This window comes from Phalacrocorax aristotelis, chromosome Z, assembly GCF_949628215.1.
Source record: "Phalacrocorax aristotelis chromosome Z, bGulAri2.1, whole genome shotgun sequence".
Classification (NCBI taxonomy): domain Eukaryota; kingdom Metazoa; phylum Chordata; class Aves; order Suliformes; family Phalacrocoracidae; genus Phalacrocorax; species Phalacrocorax aristotelis.
Window position 1 is genome coordinate 40,967,528 of NC_134311.1, and position 25,003 is coordinate 40,992,530.

General features: G+C 39.9%; 1 protein-coding gene across 1 annotated transcript in view; it reads left to right on the forward strand.

Moving 5' to 3' along the window:
• Nucleotides 1–8,891: 8,891 nt before the first annotated feature.
• Nucleotides 8,892–25,003, forward strand: part of LOC142050121 (guanine nucleotide-binding protein subunit alpha-14-like) — a 69,237-nt gene continuing 53,125 nt past the window's right edge. The window contains 1 exon segment of the mRNA XM_075078468.1: nucleotides 8,892–9,113. Within this exon segment, the coding sequence (XP_074934569.1) occupies nucleotides 8,996–9,113 (118 nt within the window). The 5' untranslated portion in view covers nucleotides 8,892–8,995.

Consider the following 25,003-nt stretch of genomic DNA (forward strand, 5'->3'; position numbering starts at 1 on the left):
CCTGAAACAGGGTTCTGCTAGGCAGACCAACCTGGGCAAGTGGACTTGTTTTTCAGCCTAGTGTATTTCTTAGTTACCATCCCTTCAAGAGATCTCAACTTCAGTGACCTTAGGGCACTTACTGACCTTGAAAGAACAATTACCTGAAGCACATCTGGCACCCAGAAAAGTGGTATTCTAAGTTCCATAACGTTAAATTTCTTTCCTGAAGAAAGACCCCATTTTTCAGTGGATTTATCTTCCCCCCACCCCCATAAGCCCTGCCCTACCTGAATAATCACACATTGAAATTTTAAAATTCCAGATTTTTTTTTGTTTGTTTTGCATACAGCTAATACCACCAGATAGTCTCTATGGCTGTTCATGTCAATCTGCTAAACTTTTAAAGATAAAAATATTTCCAAAACAAGAATGTCTAATTTGACGATGATTGATGTCACAATAACCAGACTGTTAGTGTAGTTTTATGACAGTAAGTAGAATAGGTTATGAAGAACATACATGCATGTTCATCTCTCCCTCCATCCATATTGATGTGTGCTATCCTTTGTATAAACCAGATGGCAAATGAGGTGGGGTGGGATGTGATATTTTCAGAAACTTTGTTACTAATTTCCCAGATTGTTTGTTTTCTTTACTTGTTTCAACTGAAGAAATCAAAAAGCCTGTCTTCATTAATGTTTCTCAGACTTGTGATAATTAAAATGGGTAGGCAATTATTTGCTCTCTTTCCACTGCCTGGTTTGCAGAACCTCATATACTGAACGTTTGATCTTAAATGCGTCAGTGGTCTTTCAGAGGCTGTATATTCATAAAACGCAACATTCATGTTTTGCAAAATCTGTTTACAGCTGTTGAACCATATTGTAAGCTCTAGGCCTTTTCCTTTCATCTTGATACTGTCAACCACATTAACTCGTGCTTATTACTTTCCGTATAGCTCATGCTAAAGACAGGATGCCAATACTTTTCCCAATATTTTATGTGGTTTTGATTAAATGGCCATAGATATGATTTCATTTTGTTCCTAACCTGTTCTTTCTGAGCCTTTGAAGATACTACTGGGATAGAATTTAAATCCTACTGTGGTATAAATTCCAGTATTTCCTTTGATGCCGGTTGCAGCTTAGATTTTGCCAAAAATTCAGTCACTCAAAAATTCAGACTCTATTTATTTCAGCTTTCCCCATTTTATTCCCTTAATGCTCTTTACCCTTAACCACAAACCCAATTCTATATTTTAACAGTAGCTCTCAGAGCCCTTCAATTAATATTGTTTACAACTTATATGTGTTACTTTTTGTAGCTTGGCTTACACATGATTTACAGGAATGGAGCAGATATATCTGATTACAACCTCTGCTCTAAAAAGAGTGCATAAACCAGACTGCTTGGCATTCTTAGTTGAACACACTTTTTCGCTCTTTTTAGTACGTGATGACTCAAACCTTTGATGATCTTAAATGAACCAATGCATTAACTAAAAAACAGCGAAAGCTGGCAGAATTGGAAGGGAGGGGGAAGGAAGTATGTTATAATCCATTGAATAAAACAAGAATACAAGTAATTACTCCTAAATCTCCTGGTGGTACTGTGTTAGAAGATTGTGTTCTGGGGAGTATGAACCTAGCCAATAAGAAACCATAAGTTCTTTTTCTAAAAATTATATGCAGGAACTTTTAAAACACAAAATATTTGCCCACAATCTAAAGTAGCCTTTTTAAAAAAAAAACTATAATAAAGATTAGTTATCAGACCAGAAGCCAATTACCGCAAAAAACCTGTAATAAAAATCTGATTAGAATCATAGAATCATTTAGGTTGGAAAAGACCCTTAAGACCATTGAGTCCAACCATTAACCTAACACTGCCAAGTCCACCACTAAACCATGTCCCTAAGTGCCACATCTTTTGAATACCCCCAGGGATGGTGATTTAACCACTTCCCTGGGCAGCCGGTTCCAATGCTTGACAACCCTTTTGGTGAAGAAATTTTTCCTAATATCCAAAATCAAGCCCTCCTGGAGCAGCTTGAGGCCATTTCCTCTCCTCCTAGTGCTTGTTACTAGGGAGAAGAGTCCAACCCCCGCCTCCTCTCAGGTAGCTGTAGAGAGCAATACGGTCTCCCCTCTTCTCCAGGCTAAACAACCGCAGTTCCCTGCATTTATTATGGGCAAGAGAGGAGAGTTCCTGGAAGCAATCTGTGTACTTGATAGAGTGCCAATTTACCAAAGCTAGGGAAAAGTATGACTGAAGTATGGAATAAAAAGAAGCACAGAGTACTGCATAAAAACCCTACACTTTTTAAGATGTTTATTAGATCAAGAAAAATGATTGAGTAACAAGACAGATTTGGCTAAAAGTTCATGAACTCAGTAGAAAAAGAAGGGAAAGGAAATGCAACATACAGAAAAAAATTGAAAATCTAATCACAAATCATAGGAATTCAAAGGTAGGAAGTACAGAAAACGTTAAAGGGAAGTTTAAATACCAACAGCTTTTAACAAGAAGGTGACTCTAAAAAGGCAGCTATTTTAACATACATTAGAATATATTACCAGTGTTATAGGTCCTACATGGTTTTACCCAAATGGTAAAACATTAGGAGGAAGAAATTATGAAGCAGGCATACCAGACGCTGATATCTGGTATATGTCTGAAGGGCACATAGTGGGGTACTGTCACGTGAGCAGGATTAAGTCCTTTCTAATCCATTAGTAACTGCTGATAATTGTGAATAATACCGAGCAGGAATTAAAACAGGCCCAGATAACTTGCAGCCAAAAATTCTGAGGAGGTCTTGTTCTGTTTGATGTGAAATTTTAATGAATTATTAACTCCAAGAGAAATACCAGAAGACTGGAACAGTGCTGCTGTTGTGCTACTATCAGCTGTAGTGTAATTAATTAAACACTGCCATCAGTCAGCACAAGTAAACACTCTGACAAACTTTCAAAAACATTTGCCTTTATGTTACTGAATGCTTTATGATAAACTGAAGAACAGGATGAGGAGCGTTATAACCACACTTCCTGTTCCAGCTCTGCTATAGTCACGGTGCGATCCAGTGGAAATGGATTCATTGCTATCTTGCCTTTCAGATAGGGGTAGTGGAGGACAGGGAATAAACCAGTCCATCCAAAAAGGCTTTTGTGGGAGGTAATGCATTCATTTTAGGGAAGTTTAAACTACACGATAAAAGAGAATATAAAAAATGCAAAACTTTATTGTATTTGCCAGCAACAGAAACATGTATTTTTTCCAAAACATCTTTTAATCCAGTACATTTTTAAGTCCATCTTTGAACCTGCAGTTATTTAATGTGCTTTTATCAGCACTGTAAAATACTTGAACCTGGCAGAATTTGAAGGCTGCTGTTAGGACTCATTGCCGTAACAGGAGATGGTGGGTTGAATTCCTCCACAGACACTGAAACGTTTATGTAACCTTAATTCTAATTGGTGGGTTTAATAGTAAAAATATGGGATATCTTTCCTCATACCACAGGATTGCAGGCTGGTAGTTAAACGCACGTCAGCTCCTTTATTACTGTACACCATAAGCCTTTACAAAACACAACATTAGTACATCTTAACAGCACTACGCACGTGTGGAGTTGCTCAGGAGAAGTTTTCCTACGTGGTCAAACCTTTAGGATTTAAGAGACGAGTCTTTCTCTTATCCTTGCATTTATGAGCATGATAATCTGAAAATTCCTTTGCTTCCTCCTTTGCCCATCTTCCTTAATGTCTTTTTTATTTGTCACATGAGATGAGGTACAACTGTAGTTTTATTTTTCATTTGTTTGCAATGTTCGGATAGCAGATAACTTCACATTGCAAAGATGAGATTAGCCTACAGGGCAATTACATTAGCAAAATTTGGCTATGATAAGTCTCAGTCATCTGTTAGAAAGAAACCTGAGCTGCTGCGGGTTGTTTCCAAAGTATTCCTACTGCGAGGACCAGTCTTGCATTTTGAGAATTAGACTGCTTTGTGATTTTTATCCAACTAATTGTTCACTTTCTAAGTGCTACTTTAATTGGTATCCTTTAATCCAGGCATTTCTGTTGAAGGGTAAGAGTATGTTAAATCATGTGTACTTGGTGGCTGAATCTGGGTCATTTTTCACCGCACCAGTATTTGAGGTCATTAAACCTGTCAAACTTGTTTGGGCCAGTAAGAAAGTTCCTCTGAGTCCACTCCTTTTAAGGAGCGCAGCTACTGTGAGTTACTGAGCAATGACATGCACAAAGTACACAGAGTGACAAATAAAATAAACAAATCCGCTGGAGTGAAACTTTATCACTGTGTAAAATAACAAAACAAACAGAAACTAAACAACCCACCCTAAAGAGAAAGCCACACATGATTGTTAGTGCAAAACTGAGTTTATTTTAATCTCCCAGTTTTGAAATATGCATAACATTTGGGGTCTGTTTCTCTTTGAATCTCTGTATCCTACATAGCTGTTTACTCCTAAGAAAAGTGGATATAAACCACTACCAAATAAAAATCCTGTATCCATTTTTCACAGGTTAAAACGACCGTGCTCTATGAAGGCCCACAAAAAGAAAAACCAAACAAATAGACTTCTCACCTTTTCAGTGCTCCTTGAGTGAATGACAGCAGGATTTCCAATGCTCTTCTACCACTGCTCTTGCTCATAGTAGGTAAGAACATATTCTTAGCTAGAAATAGCTTAGAAAAAATGAATACGTAATTTAAGACTAAAAATGAAATATTATTGGTATCAGGTATTCTGCGTTGAAGTTCTTTCTCCATATCAACAATACCCAAAAAGCCATAGTGAGCCACTGAAAAAATCCATGCTTTTAAAAACAGCAAAACTGAAGTTACTTCCCTCATTGAACCTACACCAATTTTTTTTTCTCGTGTTTTTTTTTTCTAAAGCACAATCTGCCCCGCTTCTATACCCATTTACCTTTTTTATTCAACCAGCTACTTCCATGTAAAGCACATAATAAAATACAAGGTTATGAAACATCTGAATGTTCCTTCTAGTGTAGCTGTTACCCAGGTTCCTACCACTACCCAAACACACAATATTCACTCTCTTCCTGGTTGTTACAGAGCACCATTTCTTGGTCTTTTTAGTTGACACCCTCCTGATTTTAAGATGATGTTCGTTTTTAAGGAAGCATAATAACAATGAAAACCTGATCAGCAGAGAACAACAGTATATGATTTTGTGTGGCTTTGCTCTTGAAGAGTAACAATGTGCAAACAGAAGAAAGAGGGAAGCACCTGTAGGTGTTTTATAACTTTGTTAAAAGATATTCACTGAAAATTACTTCTGGCTGTCCTCCATGAGGTCAAACACAACTACCACCCCACTTAAGAAAAAGGAATGATTTAAAAGTTTTCCCAACTGCATGCAAGCACAGCTTTTTCAGCTACTTTTCAGCACCATGGGCATGCCAGGCAAACAGATGTTTGAGTTCTAAGCATTTTTTTATCATACCAGACTTTGTAAAACCTACCCTTAGCAAAACATACACTTTGTTTAGCTGAGGGCAGAATTTTCACCACTCTGAAATCTTACCTGCTGTTAAGAAAAACTTTTACATGCCCCCTGGTTTTTGGGAGCTTTCTCAAGATTGTTAGGAGTTCATATGTTTGCATCTGTGGGAGCGCGCATGCCTGGTTAGTGGTGGATCAGCCAGTGGAGTTAGAGGGAAATGTGCTGGGTGCTAATAACTGGTCTAGAAAATACCACTAAGTCTTAATGTGCTGCACCGCCTCTTGGAACATAACTCTAATAAAGCCTAGACGCTGCTACAGACTGCCAGGTACTTTGAGTAGTTGTATTTCTCTTCAGCTGCACCAGAAAAGATGTAGCAGCATTTTGGATAAACAGAACCCTCAGGAGCTCAGCTGAAAATATTGATAGGCTTGTAATCTGCACAATTCTGTCACTCAGCTACAGGATAATCAAACTGTAAGCAGTGCAAGTATATTCAAGAAAGGAACAAGTAAATTGAAAAAAATAGCACTGGTGATTGGAGGAAAGCTTTACCATACCACATAAATCTTAGTTACAGGGATAAATTGCCCAAAGGATTTCCTACATCATACTAACTTGTTCTTAGATGAAGAAATAGGTGAAATAAAGTGTAATACATTGGGAAGAGATCTTCAGCCTGTTAAAAAAAATTTACCGGTAAGGAACTCCACAGTCACTGAGAATTGTTTAGAACTTGACTGTGTTATGGCACACACACACACCCACCCCCATCTAGAAGCCTAACCCTCCCCCCTGTAAGAGATGGCAATCTGTGTAGCTTTCCTTTCCCTCTCCCTTCCTTTGGCTGTTGCATTATGATGCTTTTTTGTTGTTATTGTTAAAGAATCACTAATAAGGGAATTGTGACCCTCCTCAACTGAAAAAGAAATTTTTATTGCCACTTCTTAAGTGAGCTGATGTACTTCTGTGCAAACATGGAGGGAAAACTCGTATAGTGCCACCCTGAAAACTCTTCTGTAGATGCCTGTTTTTGCTTTTGAATAATGCTAGCAAAGATAAGAGATATACAGTAAGAGTAAATTTGGACTTTGAAATTTTTTTCCTTGGAGAGCCAACCCTAATGTGGGAACAGAGATACGATGTGAATTTTCGAAGTTGTTAGCATAGTGGGAATTGCACTGCTGTGTACACCTTTCTGTAGTTCACAAACCCACCCCCCCCCCCCCCCCCCCCCCGATTCTGACACCTCAAACTGTACATGCTGGTCATCAAATACTATTAGACAAGGCAAATATTTACTTGCATTAGCAATGAATAACATCATTCAGAGAATGGACACATTTGTATGAAACTCCAGGATCGGCAAACTCAGAGGATCCTGACTCCTTTAAAACCTGCCTGCGTTCTTTCTTCTGGCAGGAAGGTATTCTAAGAAGTTACTAGCACTAAGAAGTACAAAAATATTTAGCTCTCAAATTATGAAGCAACTGCTTTATAACTACTTACTCATATATTTAATTGGTAAAGGTGGAGACAGTTGTTTTCCATGGACCTAGAAATACTAAGCTTTGATTTTAAAAAATATTTTACATTCACAATAGAAACACATACAACTGCCTGCGGGTAAGAAACCAACAAAGCAACCACTTATCCGTGCTTAAATAAATATTTGCTTATCTTTCTATTTCCTAATGGTTTCACCTATCACTGTTTCATAAACCTTCAGTCAAAAGCTTGTTGCATGTTACCAAATGCATTTAAAACTCTGCCAGTTCAAAAGTTCAAGTATCATTACAAGGTTTGTTTTCTTTAGAATAAGCCAGCAGAGAAAAAAATTATAGAAGGATGATCAAGTAAAGAATCAAATTCCAAGGAAACTTTGAACACATGCACAGAGAAAGCAAAGCTGAGAAAAAAATTAATTTTTCACGCATACAGTGTTGTTACAAACCTGAGGATCTAGCTCCTGTGCAATAAACGTTTCTTCCTGCCCTCTCTCCCCACCCCCCCAAAAAAAACCAAAACCAAAACAAAACAAAAAACACCCAACAACCAGGAAAACAAAAAAAAAAGCTTTCTATGCCTGAAATAATCTTGGAAAGAGATTTAAAAATCATGTGCTGATTTTCCAGACGTTCAGTAGAGATAGATGGTCATAAATATTACATTCTCTGCTGTTTGTGAACTAGTAAATGGGTCTCAGACTGTGGGACATGGAGTATAATGTAGTGTTACATTAGCAGGTGTGTCCCAAGATCACTATAGAGATGATTCTGCACAGACAACAAAAGGGGCTGAACTGAAAACAATCCTGAAGCCACGGGATATGTAGCCTTAAGGAGTTCCCACCTTGACCACCCCCAGCATAGAGTTACAACTGCAATTTTAGCACGAGTGAATACATAGCTCTTCCTCTTTGGTGCCACAGTAGTCAAGCAGCTTGCTTGCAGTTCCGTGTCCTCAAAGGAGACAGCGACAGTTGTTCTGCACGAGGTCAGTGTTTTCTATACTAAGGAACAGTAAACAAGTCTTTTGTAGTAATGGTGCCAATTGCTATGTACCTGTATTACCACAGACCTTGAACTGCCTGTAGCAGGCAGAAGCAAAGCAACTGTTGCCTTACCACGAGACACGGTGGGCTCCCAGGACACCCACAGTGCACCTGAGACAACCTGGTGTTAATGCTCTAGAGCTGCTCCAAAGGATACTAGTTTTACTACTGCAGGCGACTTAGACGTGGACCATTTCCCAAGACTGTATTCCTTACAAAATACAAGTCAGTAAGTTAAATGCTAGGTTCAACTATGTAAGCAAGGAGTGAAGCACAGCTAATTAAAAAAAAAAAAAAACCTCCGAAACGAAAACAAGCCGATACCAAAGGCAGGCACGTCCCCCTCCCTGTCACAGCTTCCACCCTTGTTCAGAGGCAGAGGTGTCAGGCGGGAAAGCCCCAGATGCAGGATTATACAGTAATAACCTCTCAGGTCGCCCCTCTGCCCTCCGGCGGCCTCGGGGGAGACGCGACCGGAGCGATTGCAGGAAGCCCCCTCCCCCGGGCAGCCGCATCGCGCACCCAGGCGAGCCGGAGCTCCGCGATGGCAGCCAACGTCCACTTCTCCTCCGGCCTTCTATCTTTCGCCAATGGGTGTGCACGATTTTGGTTGGGATTTTTTTAAAGTTATTTTAGGGGCTCCTCTGTGTGTATGAGGGGTTTTGTTTTACGTACCCGGCTCCCTTCGCTTCCCGCCCTCCCCGGGGCCCCCGGCACGTCGCAGCCCGCAAGGTGTCCCTCTCCGCCCCCCCGGGCTCCCGGCGCCGCGGGAGGACGAACATTCCCGCCCCGCCGAGCAGTCGCTCACCGGCGGGAGGCGGCGGCACTTGCCCGCCCCGGCCCCGCGGCCCCTCCGGCAGCGGCAGCAGCCCCTTGCCGCGGCCGGGGCCGGGGCCAGGGCCGGGGCCGGCTTTCCTCCCCTCCGGCGGCGGCAGCAGCTGGGGGCGCCGGTGGCCATGGCCGGCTGCCGCCTCTCCGCCGAGGAGGAGTCGAAGCGCATTAGCGCGGAGATCGAGCGGCAGCTTCGCCGGGACAAGCGGGACGCCGGCCGGGAGCTGAAGCTGTTGCTGCTGGGTGAGTGCGGGCTGCCGCCGCCCGCCTCGGCCCGGCGGGACCCACTGGTTTGAAGGTCTCCCGGCGGTGCAGGCAGAGGTTTAAAGCTTCACCGACGCCCCCTGCGTGCGGGAGGGCTTGGGAGGGCTGAGTGGCAGGTTTTCACCGCCCTGTGCTCGCAGGGTCGCTGCCGGGGGAGCGGGGGTGGTTCTTTCGAGAGAAACCGAACCGACCCCAGACGTGCCCAGGCACTGTGCGGAGGCCACTGGGCTACCTACGGTGATGCTGTGTTAAGGCGCGGTGAGTGAACGACACCTGTAAGCTCAGGGAACGGTATTTACACGCCGAACTCAGACGCGTGTCCGGGAGAGCCCGGTGGTCCTGGGCACCGGCCTCCCCGCGCCCTGTCGAAGGCCTCGCCGTGAGGAGAGGGAGAGGCCGTGCCTGCCTGCCGGGCCCCGCCCGCGCCTCGCCGCGGAGCGTCCATCCTGGGGCATCGTTGCCTTCTTCCACCACTTGGCTTCCTCAGTGAGTGCCGTTTCACCGGTGGTAGTTCAGCTTGGCGGTGTCCGTGGGAGCTCTGCTGCAGATGAAGTTGGCAGCTTTAAGCCTGTCTGGCTGTTGCTGCTCCACACAGACACCAAACACACCTACGGTATTGTTCCTGCTGCTCTGATAGTGGCTGGGAGGGAAACTAAGGCCACAGCAGTGGCTGAAAGAAAACAAGAAACTTGAAACCGTCTCGTGCAAAATCTTGTACTAAGGAGGGGCAGCCTCAGTCTAGGAAGGATTTATTTTTCTGTGACAGCTGTTTGTGCCCAAACAGAAGCTCTCAGGCATCCAAGCTCTCACTGTGGGAACAGCTGCCGGAGGAGAAGTCAGTGTCTGTAGTGCTGTGGGTCAGTGAGCTAGCGCTACTGAGTACTAGTGCTCATGCTCCCTTGCTAGAGACTCTGCCTTCACCTCTGCTGCAGACAGGTCAAGATACAGCAGCTTGCATCATGTACCTCACCAAATACCAAACAGGCCTCAAACAGTAAGTTTTTAGGAAGACTGAATAAAACTGTACATCAGAAACTAAGTTTAAACAGGCTGCTCTCAGTGTTGAATTACAAAATTATTTTAACATAAAACTGATTTAAAAAATGAAAACCCAAAATATTGACTCCTCCTCAGTGCCATATGTCTGGTTTGTTATTGCCTTTGCCTGTTAGCTGTGTAGAAATCTGTGGTTGACTGATGCAACAGTTGGAACTGATGCCTATTGGATTTTGGACTTTGCAGTGATTATTTATGAGAAATGAGAGTTGACTGTTAAAAACTTCTGTAGTGCAGTGTTTTATTTGTGCTGCTGACATCCTGGAAGATTGGAAGGGAACTTTTATTCCAATTTACTTTTCTTCAGTATAATGCTCTACCTTTAAGCAATTTAAATGTTACAGTGTTGCTGTTTTCAGTCTTCCTCCTGTGTTTGCTTTTGAGATATCCCATACTCTGCAATGTTGCTTTGCTTTAACTGAAAATACTGTGTGTGTTTTTCTATATTCATTTACTGGTTTTACCAGGAAAACAAGCAAGCATGAGAACAGTTCAGCTTGTTTTGAAAAGCATAGGACTAACAAAAAAAACCCCACAAACCAAAAAATGTACCTTATCACTCTGTATTTTTTCTTATTGAAATAACTGTAAAACACACAATCTCCAGCTATATGCAGTTGTGAACAACAATTGAAAGAATTGCGGGACAGGTTGGCCTTTTGAACGTAAAGTAGAATATACAAATAATTCTTATGGTTTGGGATCAAGCATGATTTTATAGGTTTTTGAACCAGACATAGCAGGTTCTTAGTGTGACGTTAGTAAAGGATACAGGAAGGTAAATGGGAAGATAGAGCCTAGCAGGCAAATTGCGAAGAGCTGCTGCATCTAGAAATTGAGTTTGTATACCTGCATGTCAGAAAGGAGATGAAATTTTTAACTGAGGGTGGTGTGCTTGGGTAACTCCTGGGTGAATTCCTGTGGACAGCTTGGTCAACATCGTTGAGTCATGGTGGGGAGAGCCCATGGATGACCAGCCCTGAGAAGCTTGGTTCTGGAGTCTGGATTTCTCCAACCCTTGAGTTATCTAGGAAAACAATAATATTAATCACTCATACAAAAAGGCTGCAAACCTATCGAAGAAGCAGTACACTTTCAAAGAGTACTTTCAAAGTATCTTTCAAAAGCAGGCATCTATGGAAGTCCTCATGGGTCTTGGGGGAATACCAAGCCTTTTTTGAAACTAGCTGTTGCAGTAAACAAAACTGCTCTGACCTAGGAGGGCCATTGACAGTATATGTTATACTGTAAGAAGGGTGACTTGTTTGTAGTAGTAATTAAGATATGTTATTGAATATGGATGTAACCATGTATGTCCAGATATTGCAAATATGCTTCAGAAGGTGTAATTTGAAGCACATAGTTCTGTTCAATGAAAAGTAAAAATGTATCTTTTTGTCTGGCAAATTTAGCAGTTCCTTTAGTCTTTCACATGATAGGGAAAAAAAGTGGTTGATCTGGATTGCTATTCATCCAGCAATGTTTTGTTGTCAAAAAACAGATCTTCAAGGAATGATGCAAAAGGGGCATAAACATGACTTCTCTCCTTTCCCTAGCCTGTACTCTCCTGGAGCAGATTCCAACTGCTTCTGTCTCAGGAGCTTCCCAAGCCACATGGGGGTTCTGAGGTTTCAGCAAGCCTCAGTGGATTCCTCTTCCATGCATTTGCCTAGTATCCGTCTGCCATCCACAGCATTTTGTGGCAGGAGATGGTCAGCTTACCCGTGTTCTGTGTCAAAACCCACATCCTTTTGTTTTCGGTTGGCCTATTCCTCTTATTTAAAACCTCTTAATACTTGTTTCGAAATAGACAACAGACTGTCAGTGCCTATTGGCTCACACCCATGCCTCTACCAGTTTTATAGACCTGTTATATTCCTCTTCAGCCACCTGTTTTCCAAGTTGAAGCAAATAAGTGATTTTTTTTTATACCGTACCCATGCACATGCATGGCAGTGGTGTGCTTATAAAGTGGGATATAATATATTTTGAAACTTTGAGCCTTCTTGAGAAACATACTGGGAAATGGCTGCTTTTTTTTTTTTTTGAACACTGATTTTCATTGTTACCCCTGAATGTCTGTTCCCTACTTGGTTTTCTTTTCTTTATTTCTCTTTTCTTTTGTTTTGCTCTTCTGCTCCCCCCTCCCAGTCAAATGCATCAGGGTTTCCCTCTTGACAGTCATTGCAGACTTTGGATAGAGATCAGGTTCTTCCATAGCACTGAGATCTTTTGCAGAATGGGCCCCATTGCAGGCATTATGGGTTCTTAAATAAAGACCCCATTAAAAACTTCTTATTAAAACCGATTTGTTGCTGGTAGAAGACAGCATTTTTTTTAAAAACGAAATGAAATAAATTTAATGTCTAAGAGGACAAATGTTGTATTCTTTTCGTGGCCACTTATTAGGGGACATAATAATTTAGAAATAAATACTTAAGTTATAATTGTGAATAAAACTTCAGTGTAAAACCTCTAAGCATGGGGAAGATAATGCTGCCTATGAACACACATAAGCATCAGACTCTGGACTGTTGGGGTTAACTCAGGTGCTCCTGCTGAAGGCCCAGTGAGGCTGTCTCAAGTAGATTTTCTTCCAGCTTGCATTATCTGGATGTGGAGAGGATCATGTTTGACAGGCAGAATCAGTTCTCAGTGATAAGCCACGTTCAGGTAGACCAGCTGCTCTTTCTAGGGCTTATATGATGGATAGAGAAGTGTTTTGCGAGGTCATCATCAGGTTTTAAGAAATGGTATAAAGCCAGTAGGCTGGCAGTACATTGACTCCTGCTTGGAAGTATGAAAATCTCCAACCAGACAAGAATTTGTCAGATTTCAGTAGAATAAGATTGACTTTTGATAGACATGCTGTCGTGGGACTTCATTTTCTTTTATGCACCTGAAAGAGTTTACATTGATCATATCACATGTGGGTCGTCTATGAACCACCTTTTTTTTTTTTGCTTTCTAATTTTAGGCCAAGCTTCAGCAAGGAGAAAGAGCAGAAAATAAAATTGGGCTTTACTAAAAGCTTTGCTGTCATGCATGGGACAATGTAGTCACTTAACAATTTTCCCATTTAAAACATGAGGTTGACAGAAGAAATCATGAAGCTGTAGGACTGAATCATGAACACCATCATTCACTTTGGAGTTTCTAAGGTAGTACAGGAATTGAGCAGCACTACTTTCTTCATTTCTCAAAGAAGTGTCCTATGTTTAGAGAGAGGGTGAGCACGAGTGTGCAGATTTTGACTGGCTTCTAATAGCAGCAGGAAGTCTTGTGGATGCTCATGTGATTCTGCAGATTGGACAATAGTCTGAAACATGTGATGAGTACTTCTGTGGGATCTGTCTTCCCAGTTATGCCAGAAAAGAGCTGAGTTTCTAAATATACTCAGCAACAATCTGATATGAAGCAGTTCAATTTTACATTTTCAGTTATAGTTGGGTGTGTGGACAGAAGCACTGCATTGAATGAGGAGCTTCCATACAGGCAGATGAAGCACTTCGTGGCATTCATTGCTGTAACAAGACATCTCTTTGGACCTTAAAAGAAGTCCTTCTTCTTTAAGTTTCTTTAAAAGAAGTCATTACATTTCTACAGGAAACATAAATTAATCTCTCTGAGAATAGGAAAGTTCTAGATGTGTCAAATGGTTAATTTTTTTCATGGCACTGGGCAGGCTGACAGTCATGGATGTGGTAAAATACAACTTACTATTTTTGAGTAGTGGCATAGGAATAAGAAACCTGTCTATGATGAAACCAATCTGAATTTGCACAAGTCAGAAAGATGTGAGGAAGGAAATATATCCATATCGGTCTAGTGACAGTAGAGTCCATCTTACCGAAGTCCTCAGTAGATCTGTCTGTATTAATCTAAACCAGAAAACTGTATAAACTAATCTGGAGTAAATATCTTTGGATTTAATATAAGCTCGAAGAGGCAAGACTGAGCATCTAGAGTGAATAGGATTTTTTCTCAGCACGCTAATAGCTTTGCGTATTGGTTTATCAATTTTCTGCTGTAGCTCTCACTGGGTTGTAATTAGCAGAAATGTTTTACTCTTCCATACTGAATGTGGTTTTTATGCATTGTTTTTATTACTGTCAGTAATCAGATCTGTTGGTAGTGAATAAAAGGCTGGTGAAAACCTTAAGGTCTGCGACAGAGCTGAGTTTATCAGTGAGCGTGGCTGTGTCTGTACACATGTGGGTGTTGTGGGGCACAGTCAAGACATCTTAGGCTGTGCAATGCCATAATTCATTGCAAATACAGAGATAAGGTAAACTGCTGCTGTGCCTCACCTCCTCGCTTTTAACTGGCAATAATGGCTCTTGGTTTATCTTCCCCGGGTATGTGTGCTAGAGGAGTGCTTATACCCTAATCATGAGGGCTTACTTTTCTGCAGCCTTCCTCCTCCAAGCTCTCTACCTGCCTTTGTCAGATGTATTGACTGTATCTGTGTTGGCTTCTGTGAACACATTTTATAAAAACCTGAGGAATCCCTCTGCCTATCTACCTGGTAAATTTGTTCTTTCTGTTTCCTATCTGTTTGAAAATTAATACCAAGAAGAAATAGTGTAAAACTACTCTAACTTGAATAGGTGCAAGTAGAGGAGCCTGTCTTCGTTTGAAGAATAATATTTTGATATGAATGTGGTTAATTGTTGTTCATTTTGTGTTAGTAGCTTGCCAACACAGGATTCCCAAAATTTACTCTGGAGAAGACCGATGCAATGAACTGGTTATGCCTTGAGAGTCTGATTGTATGCTACAATTTCTAAGAGTAATGAGGTAATCCATTTCTTTAGAAGCTAATCTGAGCAAATACTTGGTACAAATCCATTTCAGTAGCCACAAGTATTTATAAACTGTTTGGATTGTGCATGGCTGACTGGCATCATGAAGTCCAGAGATAATGTAAGCATATGTAAGAACAGCTCTGTCAGTGTACAAATACATCTTCATTCTTAATTATTTCTGAATCACATTACAGATAGCTGGATCAAGGTAGCATCCTTTTTAAATTAGAAAAATTAAATGTGCTTTAAGTTTGAGAATCTCATTTTGTGTGGCTGAAGGTAGGCTGGTCCCGGGGTGAACATGCTGGGTGGCAAAACCGACCATAATTTACAGAATGAACTCAAACTTTTGCTCAGATCTTTACTCATCAGTATGTGTGTCTAGACAGTAATTTCAGTTAGACTAGATTTTATTTCTGAGAAAGGTACGCTGAAGCTGTCAAATGATAGTTCATGAATTCTCCCCATGTACCTTTTAGTTAGAATAGCCTTTCTGCTCTTTTAATAGAACAGTTTCAATCTTTCTCTTGACATTATCATTATGCAATTTTACATCTTGTAAGGATTGTCTTAAGATAACTTTCCTTTGTTTGGAAGTTTAGCAAAATGATCATTAAATGCCAGTGCTTTGTGCCAAAAGCATTTTTTTTTTTTGTCTTCACTGAGTATTATTTGAAAATGCCAGTTATTTTCCGACTCCAGTATGCCCTGTGCTTCAGTTTGGGAGAATTTTACTGTCGTGTTTCTGGCTGATGCCATTGTTATCAAAACATCAAAGAATTTTTTTTTTTTAATGTTTAAAGGGATAGCAGTTACTAGACAACTAGTAGCTGTTGTTATAAGATTAAAACAAGCACAATGTTTTGAGGAGGAAAAGGATCACACAGCTTTGTTGCCTTTGGCTTTATGTTACCTCGTATACAAAACCCATGAAGCATTACTTTGGGAGGGGAGGGATTAGTAGTGAAGAAATAAGGACACAATCGGTTGAGAATGTTTTGCTACCTGTAAGGTCCCAAAGAAGTAATCCACTGAAAGGAATGAAGCAGCATCTCTGCAGTTCATCTGTAAAATGACATCTTACGGTTGACCATTTTGGCTTTTTGATGTGCTGTCGTTTTCCAAGATAGCTAATGTTCGTTTTTCATGTTCCGTGAAGAAAGCAACAGAACAGAATAAGGGAAGAAATGCAATTGTTTTTTTCTGTGATGGCTATCATAAAGGAAGATAATTGAATATTTTTAAAATTTCATTCCATCTGGCCTTGTTTCCAAAGGAAATAATAGCATAATAGGCAAGGCAAAATTAGAATTTTCTGAAATGATTGTTTTACTTAAAAGGGAGGTTAATGAGTATTATAATGTAATCATTTTTACCCTTCTGAAAGAGAAAGAATGAAGAAATGAACAATTATATTTTTATGATAATCCTATTAAATCTTCTCTTAACTACTAAGTGATTCTTGTTAGGGTTGCCTTCAGATTACTTTCTTTTATCTTATTTGCTTAGTTTTTCTTTTTATAAGTTACTTTGTTTGCCTAATATTAATGCAAGGTAATAAATTGAGTAATATATCTTTCTGCTTTGAAACAAAAATACAAGGAGTAGCTTAAAATAAGCACTCAAGATTCCGCAGCTGCCCCATTGTGCAGGAGCAGCATGTATGAAGTACTGGGCATGGAGCAAATGTAAATGAACGTGGGAGCTTATACATTGGAAGCTTTGGTTCTGAAGTACTGAAGAACTACAACTTAAAACCAAAGCCTGACTCTTGGCTGAATTTCTCTCTGAGCAGCAGTCCCTTGGTGAACTATAGCAAGCAATACATTGTTTTGCTTGCACAAAGCAAAACCAGTGGTGCATATATTCATTTTGTCTAACTTGCTGTCATTCATACAGTCTTTGCTATGGCTTCAATACTAACCCTTTCCAAGTGAATGACCTGTTTGACTGTTCAAATATATTCATAAAATGCCCTGTAATATCACAATCAAATTTTTATCATATAGTTTAAATAGATCAGATGAAATTATGATCTGCTGTTTCTAAATGATCTGTGTAATATTCGTAAATATTATCTGACTGGCTGGCTTCCCTTTTACCTCCAGAATAACTTAGTATGAATGAAAGCACCCAAAGAAGGCATGGACTGCTGTACGCTACTGCTTTACCTCTTTTCGTGGTTTAAGGATGGCTGTACCACATCTTTATTGATTCATAGCTACTATTAAACACACTTTGCCAAAAAAATACTTAGCAGAGTCTGTCATGTGCCATGAAGTCACCTTTTTTTCCCACCACATAAACAGAAAACCTCTCCAAGTAATAGATGTTGATTTTTTTGTCTAGCAAGTGCTGATCCATGACAGCTTACTGCTTGGCTTCCACTTGAGTGTAAGCATTGTATAAAGTCACTATTAATTATGTTCCTTTTTGAACTGTAAAAGCAGATGGTCAGTTTGAGCAAATAAGTGCTTCTGAAAGAGTGCTCCTTTTGGAAAGAATAAACCATAAAAACTAAAATATTGTCCCGGGAAATAGTTTAGCTGTAGGTTATGCAGTGAAATATTAAATACCAGCTTTAGTTATTATGTTCTACTTTTTACTTTCTCTAGATCAGTTCCAGCTCTAATGATTTCCTCCACTGAAGAAAGCAATTTAGATAATTTTTTATGAGTAGTAGTATACAAATTGTTGCCTCAAGAACTGTGTTTGTTTAAAAAGCACCTTCAAACCCTTGAGATTGATTTTGCTGCTCCCTAATGTTGTAAAGGTATGGCACTTAATTTAATCTCTTTAGTTTGGATAGGGTCTAAGCATGCAGCTTCATTTGCAAATGTCAAAAAGGGATCAGAACTCATTTGGAATTTGTTTCCAAAAGGTGTAGATACAGCTTTCTTTGCATGCAGAATATATGTTGTATTATCCAGCATGTTGGACATTTACCTTGACTATGTTACTTATCTCTGGCTTCAGTTTGTTTTAATGTATTTAGATATTGCTCTTTTTCTTTCTTTTTTTTAAAAAACTTAACTTCTTTGAACGTCATTTAAAAACTGTTGCATTTAGCTGCCTTTGCAAAGTAAGCTTTTGGGTTGATATCATTGAAGGAGAAAATTCTGGAGAAGTTTTTTAAAATGTTTTGGGTCAGGCACCATAGCTGTCAGTATGTAATGTTGTGCAGGTTGCCACTTTCGATATGCTAAAAACAAAGTTAAAGTTTGATTCCAGTAAATAAAGTCTCATTCTAAAATTAAAATCTGATTACAGTAAAGTGCATTGGAAATCTGAGGAAAGAAATTACTGGTAAATAACAGGTAACTACAAATCCAAGTACTTCACTATTTTCTGTCATTTTCAGTCAGTAAATTAATCTAGCCTGTGATTTAAAGGGCTCTGAAGAAAGATTTTAATTTCTTTGCTTAGCAGATGACCCCCCCCCAAAAAAAAAGAAAAATTAGGTCATATTGATAACTTTTATCGCTGAAACTTCCATTCTCCATCATATTTAATTGTTGAAACTTAGCAGGAGCTCGCAAACTTTTTTTGGTTATGTATTTTAAACTTTGTGTAGCCTTCGAGCTGTCTTGTATCTTAATGCTTTTCTGTAGTTACTATGCTTTGCTTCACATCCATTGCATGTATAAAATTCTGTGTAAATTCAGGTGAAGGTTTTGTGCGTATGCCTAGCGGAGTCTGATTTTTCTACCTTTGCCCTTTTCCACTTCTCAGATATATTGCTTAATGTTTGACTGTTGGACTGTTGAATGGATCACTTTGTTTCTTTCTTAAATAGGGACAGTAATCTGCTTTTATTTATCTGAAATTTTATTTATGTGAAATATTGTGTCTTATGAGATCTTCCACCAGTTTCCACCAGTGGAAAGCATTTTGCAATGTCAGTGCTAAAGGTACCCTAAGATACAGTTGAAAAATGAATGTGCCAACAGGTGTCAGCCTGTTATCAAAAAGCTGTAAAATAGGATTTTATTTACATCAGATCATAGAATGATATTACAATTTCTTGGACATTCCAGTTTCCACTGTTGCATGGTTAACCCAGAGTGATAATTGCAGCCTAGGAAACTTCAAAAGTATTTTTTCATCACTTTTCTTTGCAAATTTTTCACTGATACATGGGTTGAAAACAGAGCACAGAGAGGGAGCACTTTCCACTTAAAACATACACACTTAAAGCAAGTATTATCAAAAGCCATGTGAAAAAGTGTTAAACTAAAAGATAATTATGTAGTATTTTCCAGTCTGTGCCTAGCACAGCAATTTTTCAGTGTTTCAGATAAGTTAAAGTTAGGGTGTTTTGTCCAAAAAAGAAGGAAAAAGGAACAAGATATGATGTGTTTAGTATCTTGTTTCTTTTAAGTTTTGTTTTAGGAAAATTAAATTTGAGGCCTATTTAACTCAAGTAGTACAAATTAAGTATACATGCTCTTATACAAAAATCAGAACGTAAAGGCCAACTTTGTTAGCTGTGATTTTGCTTTTCTCAAATGTCCTTTTAAAAAGGTGTCCTTTTCCAATTCATTGAATAGTTGCTATTTTGTACACAGTATTCTTCTAATAGTCATACCCTTCAAACAGACTCATCATATGAAATAACACAGGGATGATTAACTTTCTCTAGATATTGTTCTGAACTGGAAATAGCAAAATAACCTGTGCCTGAACATGAATTGCTGTGGTTTTTTTCTTGGTGGCTGGGGAGAGTAGGCTTTGCTGTCTGAATATAGTTTCTTTTGCCAGTAGCAGTCGTGACTGTTTATGTACTTTAAATTAAACTAATTCAATTCTTCCAAATATATTTAGACTGCTTCTATTTAACCTGCAATTTTATCAGCCCAAGCCTGTAGTTGTGAAAAAAAAAATGTAATAGGAAAGTGGTTCTGCAGCTTTAGTAAGAATCAGTATATTCTGGATTTTTCATTTCACTAGAGGCAAAAATTGTGTGAATGATAATGCGGCAGATGATGCTGTCTATCATATTGCATATTCTCTTACTTTCAGGCTTTCAACCACTGATACTCTTTCTGCAGGCAGAGCTCTCAGCAGGTAATGCAGGATTCTCACTTGAAAATGATCCTTTCCATATGATTTGGATTATAGGATATTTTCTACAACAGTAGCACAGGTAAGCAGATCTTTGCAAAAACCTTTGTGAACAGTGGCACTGCTGTTCTTTATAATTATCTTGATTATCTTGTGGTTTGAGACCATCTAAGGAGCCTCAAGGTGCACAAGTCCACAGGACCTGATGAGACGCATCTGTGGGTCCTGAGGTAACTGGCAAATGGAGTTGCTAAGCAACTATCCATCATATTTGAGAAGTCATGGCAGTCTGGTGAAGTTCCCAATGACTGGAAAAGGGAAAATATAACCCCCATTTTTAAAAAGGGAAAAAAGAAAGACCAGGCACGAGTCGGTCTCACCTCTGTGCCCAGCAAGATCATGGAGCAGATCCTCCTCCAGACTGTGCTGAGGTACTTGGAAAATGAGGACTTTACTGGTGACAGCCAGCATGGCTTCACTAAGGGAAAATCATGCCTGACAAATTTGGTGACCTTCTACAATGTGGTTACACAGTGTTGCTGGATAGGGGAAGAGTAACTGATGACATCTACCAGGTCTTGTGCAAAGCATTTGACACTGTCCTGCATGACATCCTTGTCTCTAAATCAGAGACACATGGATTTGACGGGTGGACTGCTCAGTATGTAAGGAATTGGCTGGATGGTGGCACTCAAGGAGTTGTGGTCAACGGCTCAGTATCCAAGTGGAGGCCAGTGACAAGTGGTGCTCCTCAGGGGTTGATATTGGGACCAGCGCTGTTTAACGTCTTTGACACAGGCAGTGGGATTGAGTGTCCCCTCAGGAGTTTTGCCGACGACACTGAGCCATGTGGTGTGTTCAGCACACTGGAGGGAAGGGATGCCTTCCAGAGGGAGGTTGATAGGCTGAGAGGCGGGCCCATGCAAATCTCATGAAGTTCAACAAGGCCACGTGCAAGGTCCTGCACCTGGATCAGGTCAATCCCGAGCACAAATACAGGCTGGGCAGAGAATGGTTTGAGAGCAACCCTGAGGAGAAGGACTTAGGTGTGTTGGTTGATGAGAAGCTCAACATGACCTGGCAATGTGCAGTTGCAGCCTGAAAGCCGGCTGTATCCTGGGCTGCATGAAAAGAAACGCGGCCAGCAGGTCGAGGAAGGTGATTCTGCCCCTCTGCTCTGTTCTGGTGAGGCCCCACCTGGAGCACTGTGTCCAGCTCTGGGGCGGTCAGCATAAGAAGGACATGGACCTGTTGGAGCGAGTCCAGAGGAAGGCCAGGAAGATGATGAGAGGGCTGGAACACCTCTCGTATGAAGACAAGCTGAGCTAGTTGTGAGTTGTTCAGCCTGGAGAGGAGAAGGCTCTGAGGAGACCTTGTAGCAGCCTTCCAGTACCTGAAAGGGGCCTACAAGAAGGCTGGAGAGGGACTTTTTGCAAGGGCCTGTAGTGATAGGACAAGGGGCAATGACTTTCAACTGAAAGAGGGTAGATCTAGGTTAGACACATGGAAGAAATCCTTCACTGTGAGGCACGGGAACAGGTTGCCCACAGAAGTGGTAGATGTCTCCTCCCTGGCAGTGTTCAAGGCCGGGTTGGATGGGGCTTTGAGCAACCTGGTCTAGTGGAAGGTGTCCCTGCCCATGGCAGGGGGTTTGGAACTAGGTGATCTTTAAGGATCCTTCCAACCCACACCATTCTATCAGTCTCTGTGATCTTCTCTCATCATTATGGAATTTGAATGTGATTAGGTTAGGAAGTGGGTTTAGCTTACAGAATTATTTCTTGGAACAGTATGACAACTTTCTAAGAGAAAATTGAGTGTGCTTGTAATGAATACTAAATATGAGTTAATAAAACTTCATTAAAGTTCAGGAATACATTGAGATATTTCATCATTGTACTTCTTTTGGGTTCCTCAGTAATAATGCTTCTCAATACTGAAATAACCATTTCTACTATGAAAGTATTACTTTAATAATGACACCTTTTCCTCTCTCAAGGTTGAGCTAGAGCTGAAATAGCTTACTGGATATACCTCGTTTGCTATCTTCAAACTGAAGGTATTCCATGGAGGAAGAAGTTACTGTAAAATAACATTTAAATAAAAAGGAGGAATGGGTTTCTAGATGTATTACATACTTGTAATGTTTCATGGTTCCACTGCTAGTCCCAGGTCTCCTGTAGTTAATTTCTGTTAAATGTGATTACTTTTCCTAGAGCTTGTACTTGTGTCCATCTTCTGCTGAAAAAGCGTTAGAGCTTTATGCAGAGTGTCTTGGAAATCTCTGTAGTTAGCCACTGGCTAGGAATTGCACGGAACACTAACTGAAAAGCAAAACACTTTAAGCAAATAAAAGTATGTGTCACAAAATAAGCCTTTTTTTTTTTTTAAAAAAAAAGCCTTACAAGTAAGTACTTTTTGGACCCAAATATTTCCAAGGTTATTGTGCCAAGTGCTTATCTGTAATCATAATATGTATTTTAAATAAGCAAATAAGTTCCCAACCTCATACATTTTCTTTGGTAGGAAAGGCCAAATGATTCATTTTAGCCCTTAGGACATATCCGTTTCACAATTCCTAGCTTTGTGTTTGAAATGAAAATGTGTTTTGAATAAAAACTCGGCATTCATTTCCCAGGCAGGAAGCTTTTATACTTAACTTTGTTTTATTGTTACTTTACAATTGGAAAGCCACGTGTCAGCCTGTGTTTTTTCTGAAGTAGCACCTTCTGTGACATCGTGCTATGCATACTCCAAGCAGGAGCTGGTATCTCTTACTTGACAGACACATAGGGATCCTAATTTCCAGCGGAAATTCTTAAATGCTAGCATAATGGGCATCAGGACAAGGAGTTTGCAAACCTGTGTTTGGGAGGAGTTCATGCCAATCCCATAGTGCGGAGTTGCCACACCAGTTCCCCCCGCCAGTCACAGTACAGTATGAAAGCTGTGTAGATGAAAGCAAAGTTTATTTCACTGTAAGTTTTCACTTGTTACTAATTTTTTTTTTTTGCTTTGGTAACTTTTGCAGTATCAAGCCTTTTAAATTCTTTCCCAGTGCTTTACCTGAGAGTTCTTGCCCATCTGCATGTGTACAGTCAACTCCTAGCACAGCTGATTCAGCAGGTTGCTGTAAAATGACACCTGGGAAGTCCAGTTCTTATTGCTAAAACAAAGAAGACAAGGAGTGAACGTGTTGCTTAGAATTACAAGCTGACCTGAGCACTGACTCTTCCCAAGATTAAATTGGTCCTATTTCCCATGCAAAAGAATTGAGACCCTATAAAATCTCAGGAGGGCAGTTCATTTAGGGTAGAGCTGCCTACCATCCTGTTACCGCAGGAGACAGAGATTTCAAACCTCTGTTCTTGTTTTGAAACGGGTTACATGCTGAAACTCGAGGTAGGCGAGTTACAGCCAGTTCTAACAAATTTAGGAATACGTCTTCTGTATAGTGCCAGTAGGCCCAGTGAAAATTATGGGAATTTAGATATGATTCAGGTGATATGAGAGCTTTTCTTACTTCAGGGTGCATTTGTTTAAATAAAATGAATCATTAAATGGGTATGCTTTTAAAGGGCAGCAGTTTCTTACAAAGTTGTTTTTCATTTTGACAAAATAGTCTGTTATTGTACTCGGTGCAAAGTATGCTATTTAGTACTTTTAAAAATGCAGCAGAAATTTCTTTTCGTGAGGTGTACTTATCTCTGTAAAATAGAAAAAATTAGTTTTAAATTTGAAGTCGTTTCGTTTTGCACTATTGTGTCTTGGTTTTTCTTGGGTTTTATCAATGCAGTCTTCAACAATGTTCAATTTGTTAATCCCTCACACTTTAAATCCTCCAGTTCTCATCAGCTAATTGTTTTTAACACCTAGATGTTTGAAAATCCCAATTTAATCACTGGGAATGATAAATAAGGGATCTTTTTGTGATTGCGTGTTACTCAAGTGTTTTATTTGGCTATGTGGAGAAAGAGCTGGTGCTCTGTGAAATGCAGACTAAACAGGAACCTGCTTAGTACCTTTAGTCTTTTCATTGCAAATCATGTATCTTACACTTTTGAGCTTGTATTGAGGTAGAGGTACACATATTAAATACAAAACAGTATTTCTGGTGTATTGAGGATTGATAGAAGTGTGATGATAATGGCAAGGGAATGGTGGTACAGTATTTCACTGGCCTGTTTAAAACCTTAATTCAGATGTTTTTTACTTATGAGCTATGAAACAGATGAGATAGTGAGATTGTATATTGATGCCATAAGCATCTAACATAAAGAACATGTAGTAGCCTAATCTTAGAGGTTTAATATTTTGCTGCATTGAATCAGATTAGGAAACTGTATATCTCTTATTGCCTCCGGGGAAAATACTATGTGTATGACCAAGTATGCTGTTGAGTGAGTCTGGTTTTTTAATTATTATTTTCTGGAAGACCTATTGGGCTTTTTGGAGCTCAGTACTTTTCTGCCAGTAACATTTGCTGTAATCAGGCTGTGGTTTTGGTCATTTGACAGTTTTCTTTAGGGCCAGTCTCAAGGAGATGAGTAAGTAAATTTTATCCTAACTGCATGATGTGTGTAAGTCCATACCTAGCATCTGTTAAAACAGCTGAATGGCTTCCACTGTGTTGAGTATGCTTTGGACTTAGAGTGCAAACCCTAACTAGTGTCTGTTTTACCTAGTAATTTACCATTTCTAGGAGTAGTTGTGTGGCTGTATGCTGGAATAAAGTACATATTTTATCACTTTTTTTCTTTGTAAAATTCATCTAAGAGTTATCAGTGTTCACATGTGCACTTCAGGGAGTTGTATGGAGATATTTTGTCATGTTCACGTATTACAAATATTTAATACAAAAATCATTCTTAAGTGTCAAAAGGACCTTTGGCAACAGTGGAAATATTCTCAGAAATTCCTATGAAGGCTGCTTTGATTAGC